Source organism: Furipterus horrens, unplaced genomic scaffold (assembly GCF_987537825.1).
Source record: "Furipterus horrens unplaced genomic scaffold, mFurHor1.1.pri manual_scaffold_13, whole genome shotgun sequence".
In the NCBI taxonomy this organism is placed as follows: Eukaryota; Metazoa; Chordata; class Mammalia; order Chiroptera; family Furipteridae; genus Furipterus; species Furipterus horrens.
In genome coordinates this window covers 41,504,354-41,524,253 of record NW_028327183.1, presented here as the reverse complement: position 1 = coordinate 41,524,253, position 19,900 = coordinate 41,504,354, and the positions used below count along the sequence as shown (strand labels likewise).

The 19,900-nt window shown below is 55.0% G+C and overlaps 2 protein-coding genes and 1 long non-coding RNA gene across 4 annotated transcripts in view; 1 reads left to right on the top strand and 2 right to left on the bottom strand.

The window, feature by feature from the left end:
* Window positions 1–19,900, top strand: part of LOC149994730 (uncharacterized) — a 118,757-nt gene that overhangs the window by 2,678 nt on the left and 96,179 nt on the right. The window lies entirely within an intron of this gene.
* On the bottom strand, window positions 761–15,860 carry LIPE (lipase E, hormone sensitive type). 2 transcript variants are annotated; one of them, XM_090261416.1, is made up of 10 exons: window positions 15,655–15,860; window positions 8,695–9,230; window positions 6,558–6,648; window positions 6,295–6,440; window positions 5,929–6,114; window positions 5,412–5,706; window positions 4,464–4,691; window positions 4,044–4,220; window positions 1,480–1,901; window positions 761–1,058 (listed from the first exon to the last, which is right to left on the bottom strand). In XM_090261416.1, the coding sequence occupies exons 1-10, from the start codon at window positions 15,770–15,772 to the stop codon at window positions 843–845; spliced, it is 2,415 nt and encodes an 804-aa protein (XP_090117542.1). In that variant the 5' UTR covers window positions 15,773–15,860; the 3' UTR covers window positions 761–842. The 2 variants fall into 2 exon arrangements, with proteins under 2 accessions (XP_090117542.1, XP_090117543.1); XM_090261417.1 differs by lacking the exon at window positions 15,655–15,860 and adding an exon at window positions 10,562–10,620.
* Window positions 17,045–19,714, bottom strand: LOC149994735 (uncharacterized). The gene has a single exon (XM_090261422.1). It carries the CDS (start codon window positions 18,575–18,577, stop codon window positions 17,612–17,614), a length of 966 nt encoding a protein of 321 aa, XP_090117548.1. The 5' UTR covers window positions 18,578–19,714; the 3' UTR covers window positions 17,045–17,611.

The following is a 19,900-nucleotide window of genomic DNA, read 5'->3' as shown; positions in this document are numbered from 1 at the left end:
TGGGTCAAAACCATTTCTGCTCCAAACCCAAGGCCTATAAAACGGTGTGACAACAGAGTCTTGGAGAGGGACTGAGTGTCACAGCTGGGCACAGCTGGGGCCTTCAGAATTTTGGGTGACCAGTTTGCTTCTCCTGTCCTGTTAGCTTGCTCCAGTTATCTAAGGGGTTCGGGTTTCCTTCTGGTGGGTGCCACGGTTGGATTGATAAAGGGGAGTAGCTGAGAACCAGAGTCCCTGGTGCTCTACCTGGATTACGTCTGTGGGGAAGGTGGATCTGTGTTTTAGGGAGTCCAGTCCCTCCACACCGAGGAATCCAGGCCCACAGTCCCCTTCTCCAGGACCTGAAGTTGGGCCCCCAGCCTTAAGCTCTCCAGTCCCAGGTTCCTCTTTCCCAGCAGCTGTGTCCGATGCTGTTCCCTGATGGAAGAACCGCCCCTTCCCTATTTGCAAGAGGCCAAACTAATTAAATACTTTTATTTACAAAGACCGACCTGTAGGTGGGATCAGGCCCCGCCCCTGCGGCTGCGGTAGCTGCAAAAGGCAGTGGTGGAGTTCAGGTCCACTGGTCTGCGTGTGCCCCGTTCCCCCCTCTCCCCCGAGTCCAGGGTCTCACCTCCTGGCCTCCCCCTTGTCATCCCCAGCTTAAGGCACAACCGGCTGCCTCCCATGGCCAAGGTAGGGAGTGTCCAGGGGCCCTTTGGGGTCCCCACCCTTCTCCCCTCCTTCCGGAGCGTATTCACTATTCACTTTGAGGCCGATGCAGATGGAAAAAGAAGGACTTTAGTGTCGCCACCCTTCCCCCCAACGCCCAGGTAGCGCACGGCCTGGCTCGGACCTGAGGCTCAGACTGGCGCGGCGGGGCCAGGCAGAGTGAGGATCTGGCGGATGCGCTCCACACACAGCGCAGCCGCCTGGCGCGTCTCCCGGCACAGAGAGCCCAGGCTCAGGAAGCCGTGCGGCAGGTCCTCCACCACGCGCAGCGTCACGGGCTTGCCCAGGCTGCGCAGCCGCCGCGCGAACATGACCGAGTCGTCCAGTATGGGGTCCAGCGCGCACGCCTGCAGGACAGTGGGGGTGGGGCACAGGGATGAGGTGCATGAACCAAGGGTGGGGGAAAACACGTGGACAAAGGGGCAGACAGAGGAGGGAGACATGGGGGCTGGGGAGTTGCAGAATGAGTTCTAACTGGGCCCCTGGTTTCTGTCTGGCTTCTTCCTCAGGACCCCCTGCAGCTTCCCTTTCCCTGACTCTCCAAGCCCTGTGTCTGCCCCAGGGTTGCATGGGAGTTGAACAAGGTTGCAAAAGAAAATGGCAGCCCTGCATCCCTACCATTCTCCCATTGCCAGGCGTTCCTTCCTGGTGGCACACTTCTCCCTTGGGGGCCATGCTACCCACCTTTCCCCGTTTCCCAGAGCTCTCTTCCCCAGGTGCACCTGCGTGCCACCCACCTGACCTCACTGGTCCTTGTCTGGCACTCACCACAATGTGCACAGGGGGCAGGCTCTGCAGCATGCTCTCAGGTGCCAGCAGCGGTGACATGAAGGGGTTCTTGGCGATGGGTGACGAGTAGAGGGGCATCCGTGTGGGGCCTTGGCTGGAGCGCCTCGGGTGGAAGCCCTGAGGGAAGGTGGCACCAATGCCCCGTCCTCTGTCCTGGGTGCTCAGCTCATCTCGGGCCTCAACCTCTTCTGGTGTATCCTCAGGCCGGAATAAGAAGTTGACGTCTGAGGGTGTTGAGGGGCCAAGTGTCTCTGCCGACAGTGACAGCTCAGGGGTGCCTGACGTCTCAGAGCTGGCCCCAAGGCTCAGGCTGTGTAGTTTCAGGTCCTTGAGGGGCTCTGTGCCCTGTGGGTCCTCAGGCTGGGCCAGTGCTGCCTCCGACACGCTGCGCCGAATTGGCTCTGAGAGAGAAGCAGGGTCAGGGGCTAGATGGGGCTGCAGGTCAGCCTGGCTGTGTTGTGGGTGTGTGGGTGGCTGGCAGGGAAGGTCATAGGCCCTGGAGGAGGAGCTGCATCCGAGGGCTGGGGAGACCTAGAGTGTTCCTCCCAGACACCTCCCTGGGGCCGCGTGGCAGCTCCAGGGGCCCAGGCAGAAGGAGTCATGTGGTCCTGGAGGTGGAGCTGTGTTCTAGTGGAGGGGGGCGTGCGTGTGCGTGTGTGTGTGTGTGTGTGTGTGTGGTGACTGGGAAGGTTAAGGGCAGGTCACTTTCCCTCTGGAGTCTCAGTTTCCTCCTTTACACAAAGAGGATAAAAAGAGTCCGTACCTCATAGGAGGTGCTGAGGATTCAGAGGGATAAGATTGGATTAGGTCCTACTGTTTTATTACCAGCCTGGTACCCAATTCCTGCAGCCTCCTGGCCCAGCATAAGACCCAGCCATCTTTTTACAGCTATTTGACACAGAGGATGAGGATCAAAGTGGAGTAAGGAGCAGGCCCACATGGCTTGAAAGGAGACTAAAAAGGGAGCCAGAATCTTGGGAGTATATTAGATTCCCAGGGATCCCACACCTGTAGCCACATAGATCTATTCCCCAAATGGGCTTTGTATTCTTCAGTTTTATCCTTTCCCTTTGAGCGACCAGGCAAACAAGTACACACCTGATGCTACAAATGTGCTCTGGCCCACACGCGGTGCCCACCTTTGCCCCGGCTCCATTAATTTTATCAGACCCATGCTATTTACCACTAGAGCCAAGATCCTTTTTTTTTTTTTTTTTCATTTGTCTTTATAAATCCATGAAGGCAAATGCAAGATATGTAATTGCATAAGTGCTCTGTAAGCCAGGGGTCACTGGAACAGAACTGTTGACTAGTCACAGGGTACAGCCAGTCAGGGGTGCTGGCATCCTCTAAGAGTACCTACTGTGTGCCAGGTGTTGTGTTGGGTGCTTGGCATGAATGGGTGCATGCAGTCCTTGTAAGGCGGTACTCTTACTGTACCCATTTCAGAGATGAGCAAAGCAAGGCTCACAGATACCATCACTTGCTCACGTCACCCAGCAAGTACTTAGTCAGGTAGGGAGCTAGACAGCTTGGCTGTGTGTGCAGGGGCTCTAGGGACTGCACCCGTTACCTCTATCCTGTAAGGAAAACCCCAGTGCTCAATGGTCCACGTGCCTAAAATTCAAATCCCTTTTGTTTTTGTGTGTATATTTGTATCTGTTTGACTACCCCCAAATTAAAAACTTTTATAAAATAAAAACGAATTGGAATGATTTTTTGAATATTCATATACTTTTGAACATGCAATTTCTATTACTCAGAAAATACTGTTGATTTGCAAGAGATAGAAAATAAGTTGAGTTGGTTGTGGTTTAATATCTTTAAAATGTTAAAGAAAAGTGGGAAAAAATAGATCCCTGGATGGAAGTGGTTTTTGGCTGCCTGAGGGTCCAGCCACCCACCTAAGGCTGAAAATCTTCTCCACTTCTCAAGGTTCATCTAGTTTGCTGATCTCGCTCCTGCCTCACAGGTTAGCTCTTGCAGCAGGGATATTACCCCCACCTGCCTCTTAAATGTCTGGAGCCCTGGCAGGGTAGCTCAGTTGGTTAGAGCACTGTCCCGATACACCAAGGTTGCAGGTTCAATCCCTAGTCATGGGACATACAAGAATTAATCAATGAATGCATAAATAAGTGGAACAACCAATTTATGCTTCTCTCTCTAAAATCAATTAATTTTTTAAAAAAAGTCTGGAAAGAATCTAAGAGGGCTGGACTCCCACCTGAGGCAGGCCTTCTGAGTCACTTACCAGGGTGCCTTTCTGGAAAAGGTTCTTTGGAAAGTTAAATCCTATAGTTCCTGGGACTGAGATGACCTGGGGGGACCATAATTCCTTGAATTTCCAGGATGTGGACTGTAGTAGAAAATCAAGGCTTTGTGGCAGGGAACAGGATTCAGTATGGGGCAGAACCAGGGATCCGGTGACATCTGCTTCCCTGAGTGCCTCAGGACACAGCCCTTTTCCTCCCTCAGCACTTGCGGTGTACCAGGCTGCCCCTCCTGGGCATCCTGGATGGGTGTGTGGGGAGGGCTCCACTCACCTGCCACGGGCGCTAAGTTCGGGTGGGACTTGTGCTTGTTCAGCTCCAGGAAGGAGTTGAGCCATGAGGAGGCTCCTAGGCGGAGGTCCCGGAGGAGAAGGGCTGTGTCCCGCCGAACCAGCCCCATCATGCCCAGTGCCTTCTGGTCCGAGTCGGAGTGGTCCTCTGTCTCCCCACCTGTGGAGTGTGGGTGGGGGGCTGGGTTGGTTTCTTCTCTTTTAGGCCCTGTCTTAACACCCAGAGCTTCAGGCATTATGCCCCCAAGGACCCAGGAATACCTGATTGCTTCAGTAGGAGACTTCGTTTTCTCGCCTTAGCCCCTCTACTTCAGACCCAGGACACTGAGCTCTAGCCCCTGTCCCTGTGGGCCCCAGGCATCCTGGCCCCCCCAAGTCCCCGCTCTGAGGGTGTAGGCCTTACCAGCATAGGCACTGACACACTTGGAAAGCACGCTGAGGGGCAGCAGGGGGTCCATGAGGCTCAGAAGGCGAGAGGGCGAGGCGGTGGATTGCAGCATTGTGGCCGGGTAGGCTGCCATGATGCCGTCTGGCACCCGCACCCCGTAGGCTGCTGCGCGAAGGGAGACGGTGAAGCAGAGGTTCCCACCTGCGCTGTCCCCTGCGAGGCATATCCGCTCACCGGTTGAGCCTGTTTTGGAGGGGGGCTTGGTCACGCCTGGCAGGGAAGAACTCAAGCTCTGGGCCAGGAACCCTGGGCTCTCAGAGTTGGGGTGTGCAGGCCCCAACCCCAAGGTCTAGCCAACTGCAAGTTTAGAGATAGGTCAACTGAGGCAAGGATTTGGACCCATTTGAAGAACAGTGACCAGAGAATCAGGCCAACTCAAGACATGGAGAGGCCTGGAGATCAGGACGCTCTGGGGAAGCCTGGGAAGGGGAAGCAAGGAGGATGGGTGGGAGTGCTGGGCGAGGGAGGGGCATCCGAGGCCAGGAAATGGAAGCCAGGGGTTCGGGCTGACAAGGGGCCACGGCCCTGTGGCACAGGGCACAGTTCTATCCTGCTCTGCCTCCCAAGATGTTGGAAGTGGAAGGAGCTGAAACAGGAGGAGGAAAGAAAAGGACAGAGGAGACTACAGGGGAGAGGGGCAGGACCGAGTGTGAGGGCTGGGGAGTGGGAGGCGGGAGGTTGGGTGAGCAGTGGGGCAACAGGGAGAGCGTGCTGAGGCAGAGATGAAGGAGTGGCGGTGGGGAAGCCAGGCGGCAGCGGGCTGGGTGGTAGGAGATGGAAGGGGAGGCAGGGGGTGAAGACTGAGGCTTGAGAAACAAGATGACTTGCTCCTCTGAGATGTGGGCTGGGGGCCGAAGCAAGCTGGGGCAGGAACCGAGAGGCTGGCAGTGAGGGCTGGCTCACCGAGGAGGGCACAGTGCTTGATGGCCCAGCAGTAGGCGTAGAAGCACTCCTCCAGTGCGCGGGGGAAGGGGGCCTCTGGGGCCAGGGAGTAGTCGATGGAGAGGATGGGGACGCCCAGCTCCTGGGCCCAGGTCTTGAGGTAGGGCTCGTGGGACTTGGACGTCTGGGCCACAAATCCACCGCCATGGATGTGCACGACCAGGGACGGAGAGCGGGGTGCCTGCTGGGGGCGTGGCCGAAGCTCCAGGCTACGCGGACCCTCAGACTTCATCAGGCTGCTGAGCTCCTCACTGTCCTGGGGGTGAGGGAGAAGGTGGGTGAAGCTGGGGCAGCCTGCCTGAGCCTCCCCCCCACAAAGGATATGTGCTCAGATACTGGAGGGGAGCAGGTGTGTGCCGTGAGTTGGGGAGGGCATGGAGGGAAGGTGGGAGGGCATCTGGGTGAAGGTGGGTACTGCGGAGGGAGCTGCCCATGCCCCTTGCTCTGTACCTGTTCTTGGCTGAGGCAGGGGCCCTACCTGTCCTTCACGCAGGTCATAGGAGATGAGCCTGACGAGGACCGGCCCAGGGCCCGTGTGGGCCGAGGGGGGTGAGATGGTGACCGTCAGTTTGGGGTCAGCAGTCAGTGGCATTTCAAAGGCCTCTGGTGGCAGGCTGAGCAGGCGGCTTACCTTCACGGTGGCTGACGCCATGTTCGCTAGAGACTGGTGGGAAGGAAGAGAAGGGGCGCTGGGGAGGGACAGATTGAGCCCCTAGTAATTCCCATATGGGCCATCCTTGGGTCTGGAGCCCTGGGGAGGCCTGATGTGGCCTGGGATGGGTCTCTGGGCCTCAGTATCCCCATCTTGTAACAGATTAGGGCCCTCATCACACCCCATGCTCACCGATAGCACCTCGATCTCAGTGATATTCCAAAAGGCTTTCCAGAAGTGCACGTCCAGGTTCTGAATGATCCGCTCAAACTCGGCCCCACGCAGCTCTGGGTCGATGGCAAAGCGGCCACCGGTGAAGAGGGAGCTGGCAGTCACACCTGGGGGTTGGGAGGGTGTCAGGGAGCCCAGGCAGGTCAGGCTGTGGGGGCAGGGATGGGCAGGAGGGATAGGAGGGCAGAGGTGGTGCAGGCAGGGCCCGGCTGGCTGGGACTCACCGAGGCCGGATTCGTTGCGTTTGTAGTGCTCCCCAAAGGACACCAGCCCGATGGAGATGGTCTGCAGGAATGGCCTGATGGCGGGTGTGAACTGTGGAGGGATGCGTCTCTGTCACTCATGACCCAGGAGAGGGACCAGGGGCATGCAAGAGTGAGGGGCAGCTATCATCATTCGGCAAACATTACTGAGCTGCATCTGTGTGCCAGGCATTGCTCTTAGCACATGTTGCATAATGTCAAGTAATGACCAATGCTTTGAAAAGACAGTTGGTGGAGGGGACACAGAATGACTAGGGATCAGGCTACTTAGATGGTCTCCAGGAGGGGGCCTGAGGGACCCAGATGAAGTGAGGGAAGGCTGCTCCTTGCAGAGGGCAAGCAGGTCCAGAGCTATGAGATGGGCCTTGCTGTGGATAAGGAAACCTGGGGCCAATGTGGCTGGAGCAGGGGGAAGGGGAGGGGAAGCAGGGGTGAGGTAAGAAAAGCAAAGTGGGCTCACATAGGGCCTGAGGAATTTAGATTTATTCCAGATGTGAGGTGGAGCCACTGGAGGATTTTGAGCTGGGAGTAAGATGATGCAGGGATTTCCTGAAAGTCAGGAAGGAACAGAGATGAGGTGAGGATAGCAATGGGGACCAGTTACAGGTCAACAGGAAGACAGATGGGAGATGGTCAAACAGGGCCAGAGATCTTGAGGCAAAAACACAGCCAAACAGGGAGACGGCATCTGAGAGAGGAGCCAGGCAGCTCAGGAAAGACAGATGATGGGGAGACAAGATCAGAGAAAAAGCCACAGGAGGTGGCCATGGGGTCAGCAGGGTTCTTCTCTTCATTTGGCAAATACTGGCCTAGGCCCGCCTGTGTGCTAGGCACTGGGCTGGAGCAGGGGCTGAGCCAGACCCAGATAAGAGACCTCTGCTCTCCTGGGGCTGACATTTTACAGGGAAGCGTTGTCCTGCAACACAGCACAGCTGGGCCCTCCCCCTGGCCAGGGTCCCAGTGGGCCAGAGAGCACAGGGGTGCCTGGCCATTGTGGCTGGATGCTGGCTCAGGTGGCCCCAGGGTCTCTCTCCCGTGACTTGAAGGTCACAGCCAGGACACAGGGAGGAGCTGGCTGGCCCAGCTGAGCTGACCATTATTTGTGGTTTCATTTTAGGTGAGGGGAAGTTCCCAGGAACACCCAAGCAGGGTCACTGAAGACACGCCGCCCTGCAGGGAAATGGAGGAACGGTGGCGTGGGATGGAGGCTGAGACTGCCCAGATCAGCTATGACTGAGGTGGTGGGGAGGCCCTGAGAGGGTCTGAAGGGGGCTACAGGGTCGAACAACTCCAGATACTCCTGGTGGGGTTCCCTGATGTGGCTAGGGACTAGGGGATCTGGTACTAACCCCAGACAGGGTCTGTTCTGAGCCTGGTGCCCCAAGAGCCACCCAATTCTGAGTCTCCAAACTATTTTCCTATGAATTTGAAGGCTTCTGGCTGCCTCTCTCTTGGGCTGAGATGAACTGTGTCTCCTTGAGGGTGATTTGGGGTGAGCAGAGGGTAGAAGGCCTGCAGTGGGCAGGAGTCAGGGTCCTAGTTCAGGGAGACCAGGTCTTCCTCACTGTCACCAACTTGGATCTGCTCCTTGGCCTTCCCCTCATCCTGAACAGCCTGATTCTGCAGTTCCTTAGGTGAGGCCAAAAGCCCAGGCAGACCTGGGTCCAGCTGAGCAGCCCCAGGGACCCCGTTCTCTGGAACCATTAAAATGGGGCTTGAGCTCTCCCTCCTCCCCCCCAGGCCTTCAGTGCAGTTGACTAAATGGACCTTTGAGAACAATACTGACTGTCCTCCCGGGGCCAGACAGGTAACATAGAAGAGTGAATGGACTCCTGAGTATAGGGCTACAGAGAACAGAGGGGAGCCTGGTGTAAAAAGCTATGCAAATTAAAGATTTCTTGCTCCATGGGGGACCCAGTCTGGGGATCACATGTTTGAGATCCCTGTGCAGCTCTTTCTGAGCCCCAGACAGCTTTCCCTTTCTGTATCTGCGGTTTTCTGAATCCATGACCCTTGTGGTTATTCTGCTACACAATGGGGTCAGGTTAGGGGTCAGTGGTCGCCTTCACTGTGGGCCCAGGGCAGGGCAGAGGCTCACCTGAAAGCCCAGGCAGCGGCCATAGAAACAGCCCTTGTGCAGAGTGACATACTCGCGCAGGAAGTCAGTGGTGAGCTCCTCGTCACCGTCGAAGAAGAGCCCCCCTGGCCGGCTGGTGGCCAGCAGGCGCTGGGCATAGTAGGCCAGGGCACGGAGCTGGGTGAGGGCGGCCAGGTAGGCCTCGAGTTCAGCCAGGTTGTGGCTGGTGCGGAAGAAGATGCTGCGGCGGTTGGAGGCCACGTAGCGTGATTTGTGCAGCAGGTGTGCCAGGCAGCAGCGGGCTGTGTGCACCAGGCTGCGGTACCCATTGGCCGGCGTCTCTGCATCCAGGTCAAAGAGGTGCGCCACGCCCAGCAGGCTGCCCAGGGCTGGCTCCAGCCCCAGTGCCTGCTCCCGAACACCGGCAAAGACGGCTGACAGCCGCCGTGCTGTGTCCCCAGGGCCCTGGCTCGAGAAGAAGGCCATGTTGTCCTCTGCCAGAGTCACCAGCGACTGTGTCATCGTGCGTAAGTCCATGCTGTGCATGAGCCGCGAGGCTGCAAGCAGGTGGAGAGGTTCATTAAGCAGGGCTGGATCATCCCTTGCTTATCTGGGGCCCTGGTCTCTATCCCCTTCCTCCCTCAGACTGAGGCTTCAGAACCTAGCCTCCTCCTTTAGACCCAATAGTGGAGTCTAGGGCCTCATCCCCTTCCTTCCTTAGGACTCATGAGTTCAGGTAGCCAGATCTTTTCTTCCTGCTCAGGAGGCCGGAGTTCAAACCCTCAGCCCATTCTTCACAGGTGTCCCTTGCTCTCCCCTATTGGTTCCCTCACTCTAGCATCTCCTGTACCCAAGAGTCTTCCTACCCCTTTTTCTTTCAAGGACCTGAGTCCTTTTACTGTCCTGGGCCCAGGACTCCTTCTAGGTTCTGGGGAGTCTGGATTCCAATTGGTCCCCTCTCAGGACCCAGGAGTTCAGGCCTCCAACCCACCTCCTTCTCAGGCCCCAGGCATCACCCACAGGCCCTTCCCCTCCACCAATATTTGGGAGAGTTCATCCCTTAGCCCACCATTCCCACCCACGTGGTGGTATCCCAGGATCCTGGTCCCAAGCCCAATTCTCTTCCTGAACCCAGGAGTTCATCACTCTATCCTTACTTCAAACTGAAGAGTCACTCTTGCCCCTTCCTGGCACCTCAAACTCTGGCTGTGGAACATCCTCCAAATTATAGCTCCCACCCTGTTCCTCTGTGCGGTCGCACAACTGTCTCACTCCTCTCCCAGCTGGGTCTCCTGGCCTTCGGGCTTGTCCACTCGGCTTAGATCACAGGGGCCAGCTCTGCTCCCCTGCCTGGAACAGCAGTACTCATTCATAATCATTGCTGCCATTGACCTTGAGCTCACTCTGTGCCAGACCATGCTAGGAGCTTTCTGTGCGTTTGTTCATTTGTCCTTGATAATTCTCTGAGACCCAGACTGCCTAGGTTCACGCTTCAGCTATTAGTGGTAGCATCCCATTATACAGAAGAAGAAACTGAGGTACAGAGGTGTTAAGTAAGGAGCCGAAGGCTGCCTTAAAAGCAGCAGAGCAGAATTCAAACCCAAGTCCAGAGCCTTGTCTCTGCCCAGGGGCTCTGGAGGCTGAGCCTCTGGCTCTGACCCTCAGAAATGAGTCCCCATACTTGAGGGTCCCCCTTGGTGGGGATGCCCTCTGTTCAAGAAACTCTTCCCTCCTGCAGCACACTCAGCACCTTGTCAGGCTCCTGGGTTGATGGTCCCCTGCTCCCCCAGAAGAAGGTGTATCCTTTCCCTTCCAGGCCCTGGGGTTTGGCAGTGGCCATTCCTGTCTCTCAGGGCCACTCCTGTCTCTCAGCTGGCTGTGCACTTACCCCTCCAGGCCTCTTCGGAGTTTTCCCTCAGCCAGGACTGCTGCACTGTGTGACTGTGGCTTGTGCCAGTAGCAGCCTGGGGTGATAAACCCGGGGAGGGGCCTAGTCTGCCCAGGGTGTGGCCACTGATCCACCTCCCTCCCACCCACAAGGGACAGTGAGAACCACGTGCTGTAAACAGAGCAGGAGCCCAATTCCCTGCCCCCCTGCCTGTTCCCAGCCCCAGTTCAATTCTGCTTTAGAACCCCAGACCCCCAGCTCCCTCTTCCCTCAGACCCAGGAGTCCAGGCCCCCAGCCCCTTTAGACCCAGGAGTCTTAGTCCCAGTTCTGAACATACTGTCCCCTCTCACCCAGCTGGGCTGCCCTCCCTCTCTCTAGGATGGATTCAGGGAGCAAAGGCCCTGTGATCTCAGCTCCCTCTACCCAGCCCTCCCCACCCCTGAGGCCGGTCCTGGCACAGCCAGCCCCAGCTGTTAGGGAAAGAGAGAGGGTAGCCAGCCCTGCCTGTCCCTCCTGGGAGGGCAAAAGCAGATTAAGGGCAGTGCCAAGCTCAGCTAGGGGCCTGAGCTACAGGCCCTGCTGTGTGGTGTTCCCACACTGGGCACCCTGTACCCGCCACCTGCCCTTCACATCCCATCCTGCTGTGACTGTCCACTTCACCTCACACATGGGGAAAGCAGGGCTGAGAGATACTTCGTCTGTGTTAATCCACATGCTTCTTGCCTGGCCAGCTCTTTCTTGCCCTTCAGTCCCTAGCTTGTCACCTCCTTGAAGAAGCAGTCTCTAGCTGCTCATCCCCACGGGAGGTGTGCATCAGTACTATTTTCTGCCTTCATGCGTAAGTTATTCTTCCTAGAATTTTACACATTTGTAATTATAATTTGCTTGTTTTCATGTTTATTATTTGTCTCCCGTCGGGGGCAGAACCAGGCTTCACAGAGCTGTGAAGCTTATAACTATGAAGCTTTTATGTGTGGATTTAGGGCTTTTTAGGAAAAAGAATATAAAATCACAAATACAAAATTAGGTGCAGGGCCATGGAAGGGGCCCGTGCAAGTCAAAGGCCCTGAGGCCTCCACGTCATTTGCTTGGCCGGGGGTGAATCCTCCTGTTTCTCCCCCTTAAATGCCATCCTCATGAAGGCAGGTCCATCATGGGGCCTAGCACATAATAGATACTCAGCAAATATTTGAAGGAAGGAAAGAATGCTCAAAGAGTCATAGTGAGGGGGAGAAGGAAATGGATGGGAGCTTGGGAAAGGACCACCCCTCCCCAGGGCAGACAAGAAGATGGACAGAGGCCTCTGGAGGTAGCTCTAAGTATGGTGGCTGTGACAATGGAACATTGGCCCAAGCCACTCACCAGGTGATCCTGGATGAGCCTGGTTTCCTCATCTGGAAACTGCACTTGGTCATTCTGCCTGTCCCCTGGGCGCCCTCTTCTACAGCTGTCTGCTTGGTGGTTCTCATGTGGCCTCACCAAGGTGTGTACTGGGTCATTTTTCTCTGTGGCACAGAGTGCTGTCTAACGTACTGTACAACTGATTATTTACGTCTTTGCTCTTTGTCTCCCTCACTAGTTTATAGGCTCCCTGATGACAGGGACTTCATCTGCTCTATTGCTGTACCCGAACTCCTTGCACAGTGCCTGGCACACAGCCAGCATGTGATATTTATTGCCTAACAGACTGTGGTTTCCGACTTTATAAAGCCATTGTTATTTACTTCCCGTCTATGTGGTAGGGCTCTTTATTGAAGACAAGGACAGAGGCGACCTGGATAGAACAAATGACTTGCACAAAGCAGTGGGGAAGAGGCTGGATCCCAGGCCCTTGTGACTCCAAGGGCCTTGCCCTTCGCCCTGGTCTAGGTGGCTCCCGGGGGGCTTGGCTGGGTGGAATTGGCAGGAAGGGATATTGAGATTGCCAGAAATTTGTCAAAAATCCCAGGCAGAGGGCACTGGGGCAGGGGTAGGCCCACCAGGGCCACGGGCGAGGACTGGGGCAGAGGTAGGGCTGAGGGGTCCTGCGGTCTGGGCACCAGCCCTTTGCCCTACAGAGCCACTGGGAATCTGATTCAGGTCTAGAGTTTGGCCCCTGGGGACTGAGCAGGACAATGGGGAAGGAAGTTCGGGGAGGATGGAGAAAGGGTGAGGTCTGGGGCCTGGGAGGAGTAAGGGCTTCTGAAGGGGAGATGCCTGGGTACAGGTGCAATAGGGGGTCAGCCAGTGCAGCCAGTTCCCTGAGTGTTCCCATGAGACAGCAAACAGTGCTCTATGGGCCGACTGTAGTGTGCCAGGCACTGATCTCTTTATGTGAAGTAAGTCCTCATTTCATCCTCCCCAGGGTGCGTGAGGTAAGGACTATTATTACCTTTATTGGCAGATGAGAAAACAGACCCAGAGAGGTGACATGCTGCCCAGGGTCACACAAGGTTGGCATCTCTGAGTGTTGCTCCTTCTCTCTGTCATGTCTGAACTGTGTGCTTTCTGGGTTGTCAGGTGTGAGCATTTCTGAGGTTCACATGCATGTATGTACATACATAGGTTTAGGTCATGGCCAGTGTTTGTCCCACCCTGTGTTTGTGGGTGGGTGTGTTGACATTTTTTCTTAATCTGTATATTTTTCTGTTTCTTGATATTTCTGAAAGTATGTTTTTATGCATGTGTCATGGTCTGTGTGTGTGCTTCTCAGCCTGTGAGTGTATCTGCCTCTGTTTTTCTCGGCCTGTGAGGTTGTGCGGGCATGTGTTTGTATGAACATAAATGTATATATTGATATTTGTGCTAATCTTGGTATGTGTGTGTATGTGACATAAGCATGTCTCCCCAGAAACCAAGAACTCTTTGTGTCTCTGATTTTGTCCCTTTCAGTCTCTGTTCCACAGAGCAGCCAGAGGATCTTTCTAAAACATAAATATGGTCACACTCCCAACCTTTTGACAGCACCATCCTTGCTCTCAGGATAAAGCCCCACATCCTAGACATGCCCTCCTATACCAGAGACCATCTGGGCCCCTGCCCGCCCAGCCTTCTCTCTTCCTCTCCTGCCTTGCTGAAATCCCTCTGTGCTGTAATGGGCCTCAAGGTCTCTGCCCATTCTGTCCCCTCAGCTCTTCCTGCCCCCCTTGCCCAGCAGTCAACACTTGCTCATCCTTGGGGCCAATGTCATCTCCTAGGGAAGCCTCCTTTTTACATTTTCTCAGGGATTTCCCGCTTGTATTTATTACAGTTTATAATTATTTCTGGTTTGTGGGATTATTTGATTAATGTCTGCCTGCACCTATAGCTCCAATGGGAGTCTGTCCTCATCACCAAGAGCCCAGGCCTGGCATAAATAAGTGTTCACTGAATGTCTGCTAAACCAATTTGTGCACAGAGCAGTTTTGAGCTCACACACTCCCTTCCCTCAGGAGGCTGGGGGCGGCCATCTCTCTGCCTTCACTGGCCAGTAAGGAAGCCCAGGTGACCTTGCTCCCTCAGGGCCTCAGTGTCATCATTTGGGAAATAAGGTGATTATGATGACACTATCGTCATTGGGTTACTGGCAAGATCAAATTGATGACAATTACTGCACCAGAAAGCCTGGATGCCCTTGGAGCAGGGGTGGGGTCTGATTCACCCAACTGAGACCTGGCACCAGGGCAAATGAGACAAATCTCAGAGCTTGGGGGAATGAGCTTTTGTGAGTGGGTGGGCCCATGGATTTGTGAGGACTGGCTCAGCCCTACTGCAGGAAGTCCTGCCCAAGAGGAGCCTGACTCCTCATGACAGTACTAAGTGCAGTATGTTATTATTGTCTCAGTGTTACAGTCCATGCATTCCTTTACTTATTAATTCAGCAAATATTTGAGTGCCTATGTGCCTGACATAGCAGGCTCTGGAAATGTGGGGTAGACAAGGAAGATGCAGCTCTACTCTTAGGGAGCTTGCTGTCTAATGAGGGGTGACCTCCACTCCTGGGCGCTTGCTGTGTGCCAGTGCCGAACACACTGCATTCATTCAAACCTCCCAATAGCTCTACGAATCAGGCACTCTTATTATGTCCATTTTATAGCTCAAAAAGTTGAGGCAGAGGAGGGAGCTTGTTGTCCACAGCCTGAGGAACCAGGTCTCCAATGCCCATGTACTTAACCATGGTCACACTGCCCCTGGGCACTCTGTCCTGACTGTGATGCTGTCTTGCTATGTGAGAGTGAATGCAGTCCGGCACCAGTCTGAGCTGATTTGAGCCTGCATGTGCATCAGAGCCAATTTCAATTCTATCCTTGACAGGGATGCACAATGTAGCCTATGGCAGGCAGAACAATGAGTTTGGGAGCGCTGTGGCTTAGGGGCTATGTCAGTTTCTTTTCTGCTGCAAGAACTTCCCACAGGTCCTAACTGAGCAAGGGCTTAATGCCAGCCCCTGCCTGAGGCTTGCAGCATCTCCAGTGGACTGTCAGTCTTTCAGCAGTAAATAATGTGACAGTCCTCTTGAGAGCGTGGCAGATGAAAGCCAACCCAGGAACCCCTAGTCCTATAAGGAGTGAGGGTCAGGAAGTCAGGCCCCAGGAGAATGGGGCTGAAGCAGGTGGACTGTCAGGAAATGGATGAATGGACTGAATGAAGGACAGGAGCACAGGTCGGTTTTGAGCTGTAATGGTCACCTGGCATTCCCCACTCTGGGGCACCCCTTCCTCCTACCTTTCTCTGACTCACCCCTAAACTTCCTCATTGGGCAACAGCTTATAAACCTCTTCCTTACTATCCTCTCAAGAGCGCCTGAGACCAGAAAATCGGCGCTTGAACGTGGGAAACGATGAGGGCAGGAGTTGCTTAAGCTCACACAGCGAGTACGGAGCCAGAGCCCTAACACCGGTCCAGAAGACTCGCATTCTGGACTCTCCCAGGACAGTAGTGGGGCGTCCCGTGGTGTCTAGGCTGGGGGAATATTCCGCTCTCACATCATACCCGTATGCCCCCGCAGGGCGGCCATGGGCCAATCCACGGACTCCCCTGCTTCTCGAGGCGGTGGGTCAGTTCACTTAGTCCCCTGTTCCCCCCAGGATGTCCGAGCTTCCTTCCGGGCTGTTGCGGACCCCCGCACGCTCACCTTTGGTCTTGACTTTTCGCCACCGCCGGCGGCTGCGGCTCTTGGATTCCTCTTTCTCCTTCTTGGAGGCCGGGGCCGCAGTGGCCCCGGCGGGCCCGGCTCCCTCGGCGGATTCCATCAATTCCCCTCAGTTCCCCGTGCAGGGAACAATTCCAGCCGCCATGCCCCGCCCCGAGGGCCAATCCTGTTTACACACCACCGGGCCCCCAGGCCACCCAATCACGGGCTTGCTCCACTCTGAGTCCCACCCCCTGAGCAAGCCGAGCCTCACTCCACCGCCGGGCCCCGCCCCCAACCGCTGGAGCCTGAGGACTGGCCCCGCCCCCTCATACGCACCTAGGGACCAGCGACCAACAAAAATGCAGCCCTGGAGGCGGTGAAAAGCGTCCTTCAGGCAGGACTAGTGGGGAGGCCCACGGTGGTCATCCTAGCATGGAAGCCTCGATTTTTATCACATGTTGGTTCGCAGTCTTGTTCTCCCACTCACCTGCCCACGTAGGAATCCCCTAGAACGCCAACCGGCCCGCCCGCTGGAGGGGACAGCGGGCCCCCGCTGAGCCTCCGCCTGGGGGGCAGGGGGGCGTGCCCGGTTCTCGGGCAATTCAAGGCCGGGGCGGGGCGCCAGCACTGGAGGCGTGGCTCTGTCTGCAAGCCGTTGACGGAGGAAGCCCCGCTTTCTCCACCCCCCGGCCCCCCCTTCCTAGTTCTCTTTATTGCTCTGTTTCTCGCTGTTTTTTTATTTTATTTTTTTCTTTCTGCCTTCTCTTCCCGAGAGAATGGGGGAAGCGGCAAGGAGAATACTCGGCGCCTGTGTACTAGCCCCAAGGTGCCGGGTAGCTGGTAGGGACAGCGGTGGTGGAAGAAGTGGCGCGAGCCTGGGAAAAGGCGGGAAACAGAGGAGGCTCGAGGCTCGCGCATGCACACAGTCAACTGCCTCACAGGCGCTTCAAGAAAGGCTGCCTAGGTCGCCCCCTTAGTTTGGGGGCTTGATACAGCTTCTGGTGGCTTAGAGAAACAACTCATCCTCAGCCCTGGAAAAAGACCTGAAACCCTCTCTGTCCATCCCGCCCCTCCTTCCCACCCTCCCACAGCCTACGACCAGCCTTGGCACCAAGAGACACCAATTGCCTTCTCCTCAGCCCTGAGAGAGAGAGGTTAGCCCTCTGGGAGGGAGGGGCCTCTGGGCTGGGACCACCATTGCCGGGCCTCGGACTAGGCCGTTTTACAGCGCCCTCAGCTTCCTGAGCGGGGCTGCGTGTTTCTTACCCTCCGACTACTCCAACAAGTAACCCCTCCTTCCAGGGAGAAAACCTGATGCCCGCTTCTGCCGTGCAGGGCTTTGCAGCCTAGAGAAGGGGGATGGGAGCTGGAGCTCACACCCCGGCGCACCACCGCCTGCTTTAGAGGAGGGGAGGAAGGGACGGCTGGTGGCTATCACCCTCCCCTCTTGCTGCCCCCAACTCGCCCTTCTTCTAGCCGCGACCTTGCTGGGGACTTCGGCGGACATAAGGGTCCCTCTCCTAGCACACAACCCGTAAGGCCTTCAGGTCTGGCTGGCCTGGAACTTCTCTGGGGGGACAGCCTGGGCAAGGGAGGAAGTGTCCTGCCGTGGAAGGCCGATCTGGAGAGCTCAAGGGTTGCCAAGGCACTGACTGTGGCCTAGTTGGGATGGCACCTGCCCGAGGTAAGGGGCCACATTCAGCATTGTGTCTCTGAGGTACACCACAGTGTCTGCCCCAGAGCTGTGCTCAGTGGGTTTGGGGAAGGTTCCACGGTGTTCTGGCCCCTAGCTCAGAATTCTTTCCCACTTTGACTTACCCCAAATCCTGTGAAGAAGTCAGACCTTGGCTTTGGATCCTGGACTGACTACTCCCTACTGCCCCGCTCCTGTCAGGTCCTTGAATCTCAAGGCCTCAGCTTCCTCATCTATCAAATAGGGCTGATGATCCTCGTTTATTTAGCAGGACTGTTGAGGGATCACCTGAGCTGACCTGATATACTTAATGAATAACTGTCCCTGGGAGACCCCCGGACTCAACTTACATGTGTCCCAGTAGTTGCTGGTTTTCTTTCCTTGGGTTGGTGTCCCGCCACATCCTGACATCACTCCATAACCAGGTTTCCCCTTGAAGTCCAGCTTCATCCCCTGGGTCACTGTTTCACCCCTTGTGGCTGGTGAATCGGTCTCATATGGGTACCCCGAATCTGCTTCTGAATCAGAATCTGTGATCCACTTGAGAAATATCTTCCACTCTGAGGCTGGTCGCTGTATGGATAGTTCATGAAGTTTTGATAGAAACCCCCACTCCATCAAAGATCCCTGCTGGGATTTGGCCGTAGCTGTTTGCTGGGCTATAGGGTCTGACTGTTCTGGTTTCTCTTGGGACATAGATTCAGTTTGGGCCAGAGGTGTTGATTCAGCTTCTTGTTGAGCTAGAGGTGGTTCTACTGGGCCAGGTCCTGGCTGGGCTACGTGTCCCTCTCCTAATTCTGTGTCCTGTGGAGTTCCAGATCCTTCTTCTGGCCCAGGTCCCTGCCGTGAGGCAGCCTCCTGTTGAGTGAAGGGCACCCTTTGGATGGGAGATGATTGCTGTGGTGCAGGCTCCCGTGGGGCAAGAAGTTCCTGCTGTAAAGCAGATTTTTGCTGGGCTCTAGTTTCCTGCTGGGATTCAGCTTCATGTTGGACAAGGGGCTCCTGCTGAGTGACTGGGCTTTGCTGGGAAGCAGGTTCCTGTTGGGTATTGGGTCCCTGCTGGGTCTTGGATGCTGGCTGTGCTGTGAGTGCCTTTTCTGGGCCAGGCTCCGGCTGGGTGATAGGTGTCTGGGGTGGCTCAGGTTCCCCATCAGGCCTAGATACTGACTTAGAACCTGGCTCCACGGTTGTTATTTCCCTCATGGGAGATGCTGATCTCCCAGGCTTCATCCTTCCGGCCTCCTACCCAGGCCTCTTTTGTCACAGATGCCTCATTGATTCCTCACGATGGTACCTTCCTTTGTGCTCCACTCCTTTATCCTGGCGTTCCTGGTCTTCTTAAGGCAGTTGACAAGTGAGCTGACCACTGGTGGCCCCCTCTCCTGTGCCAAGTGAGGCTTTTCTGTGTCTCCAGCTGTGGGGTGATGGATTAGAAACAGGAGGAGGCCGTGTGCCCACAGCTCTTCTACCAGAGGAGGAGGGGCTTGTCCTCTTGTGTCATAAATAGGGCCCCACCCCACTCACCACTTCAGTTAAAAGGTTTTTTTCTCTCATAAGGCAGCCCTCTGGGATGACAGAAGCCAAATTCTGTACGAGTGTTCCTTTTTATTTTCTCCTCTTCTGTTTGAGGGAAGGATCAAGGGGAAGGCTGTCTCTATACTGTTATAATAACCTTTTCCTCTTTAGTTATCCTTTCAAATGGGTGCCAGTTTAGTTTCCTTATATTATTACTTTTTAATTTCACTCCCATGTTAAAAAATGATGTCCTCTCATTTTTACAACTTGAAGCCCTTTTCTTTTTTTCCTTTAAAGATTTTATTTATTTATTTAGAGAGAAGGGAAGGAAGGGAGGAAGACAGGGAGAGAAATACCGATGTGTGAGAGATACGTGGCTTGGTCTCCTCTTGCACACCCCCAACTGCGGGTCTGGCCTGTCACAACCCAGGCACGTGCCCTGACCAGGAATCGAAACAGTGACCTTTTGGTTTACAGGCTGGTACTCAGTCCATTGAGCCACACCAGCCAGGGCTGAAGCCTCTTTCAATGGCATTTGAGATCTTCCACATCATCTCTCTAGCCCTGGACCTATGGTTCTGCATATGCTGTGTCTTCTGTAATTTTGGAAACTCACAGAGTACAATGACCCTTGATGATGATGATGATGATGATGATGATGATGATAACAATAATAAATTCTAAAGGTGTTCTACATGCTAGGAAATGACAAGTTTTTTAAACCTATATTATCTTTAATAAGACCATGTCTGATTCATTGCTATACTTGTTTTATTTGCCCGACTTAGGTCTTACCTTAGAAAGGTTTGTTGAAAGAGTAAAAGAATAAAAAGTTGGGCAGGAGAGAGAGAGAGAGAGGAGAGAGAGAGAGAGAGAGAGAGAGAGAGAGAGAGAGAGATTGAGAGAGAGCGAGCTCAAGTGATTCTGGGAGGAAGTGTGTGTAGATGTAGAATATGGGTTGAGTTCAGAGTGAAAAGGGTAAAGTGGGTCATCTGGATTGAATGTGAGTTGCCAGACCCTATTTGAAAGAAATTATTT

What these genes read in the sequence shown, in the direction of transcription:
- LIPE (XM_090261416.1), bottom strand. Translation starts at nt 15,772, where the DNA reads ATGGAATCCGCCGAGGGAGCCGGGCCCGCCGGGGCCACTGCGGCCCCG. An exon ending in CTGAGATCGAGGTGCTATCG is followed by an intron (nt 6,115 to 6,294) that starts GTGAGCATGGGG and finishes CCTTCCCACCAG; the next exon opens with TCTCTAGCGAACATGGCGTC. An exon ending in GAACTTAGCGCCCGTGGCAG is followed by an intron (nt 1,902 to 4,043) that starts GTGAGTGGAGCC and finishes CTTCTCTCTCAG; the next exon opens with AGCCAATTCGGCGCAGCGTG.
- LOC149994735 (XM_090261422.1), bottom strand. Translation starts at nt 18,577, where the DNA reads ATGAAGCCTGGGAGATCAGCATCTCCCATGAGGGAAATAACAACCGTG.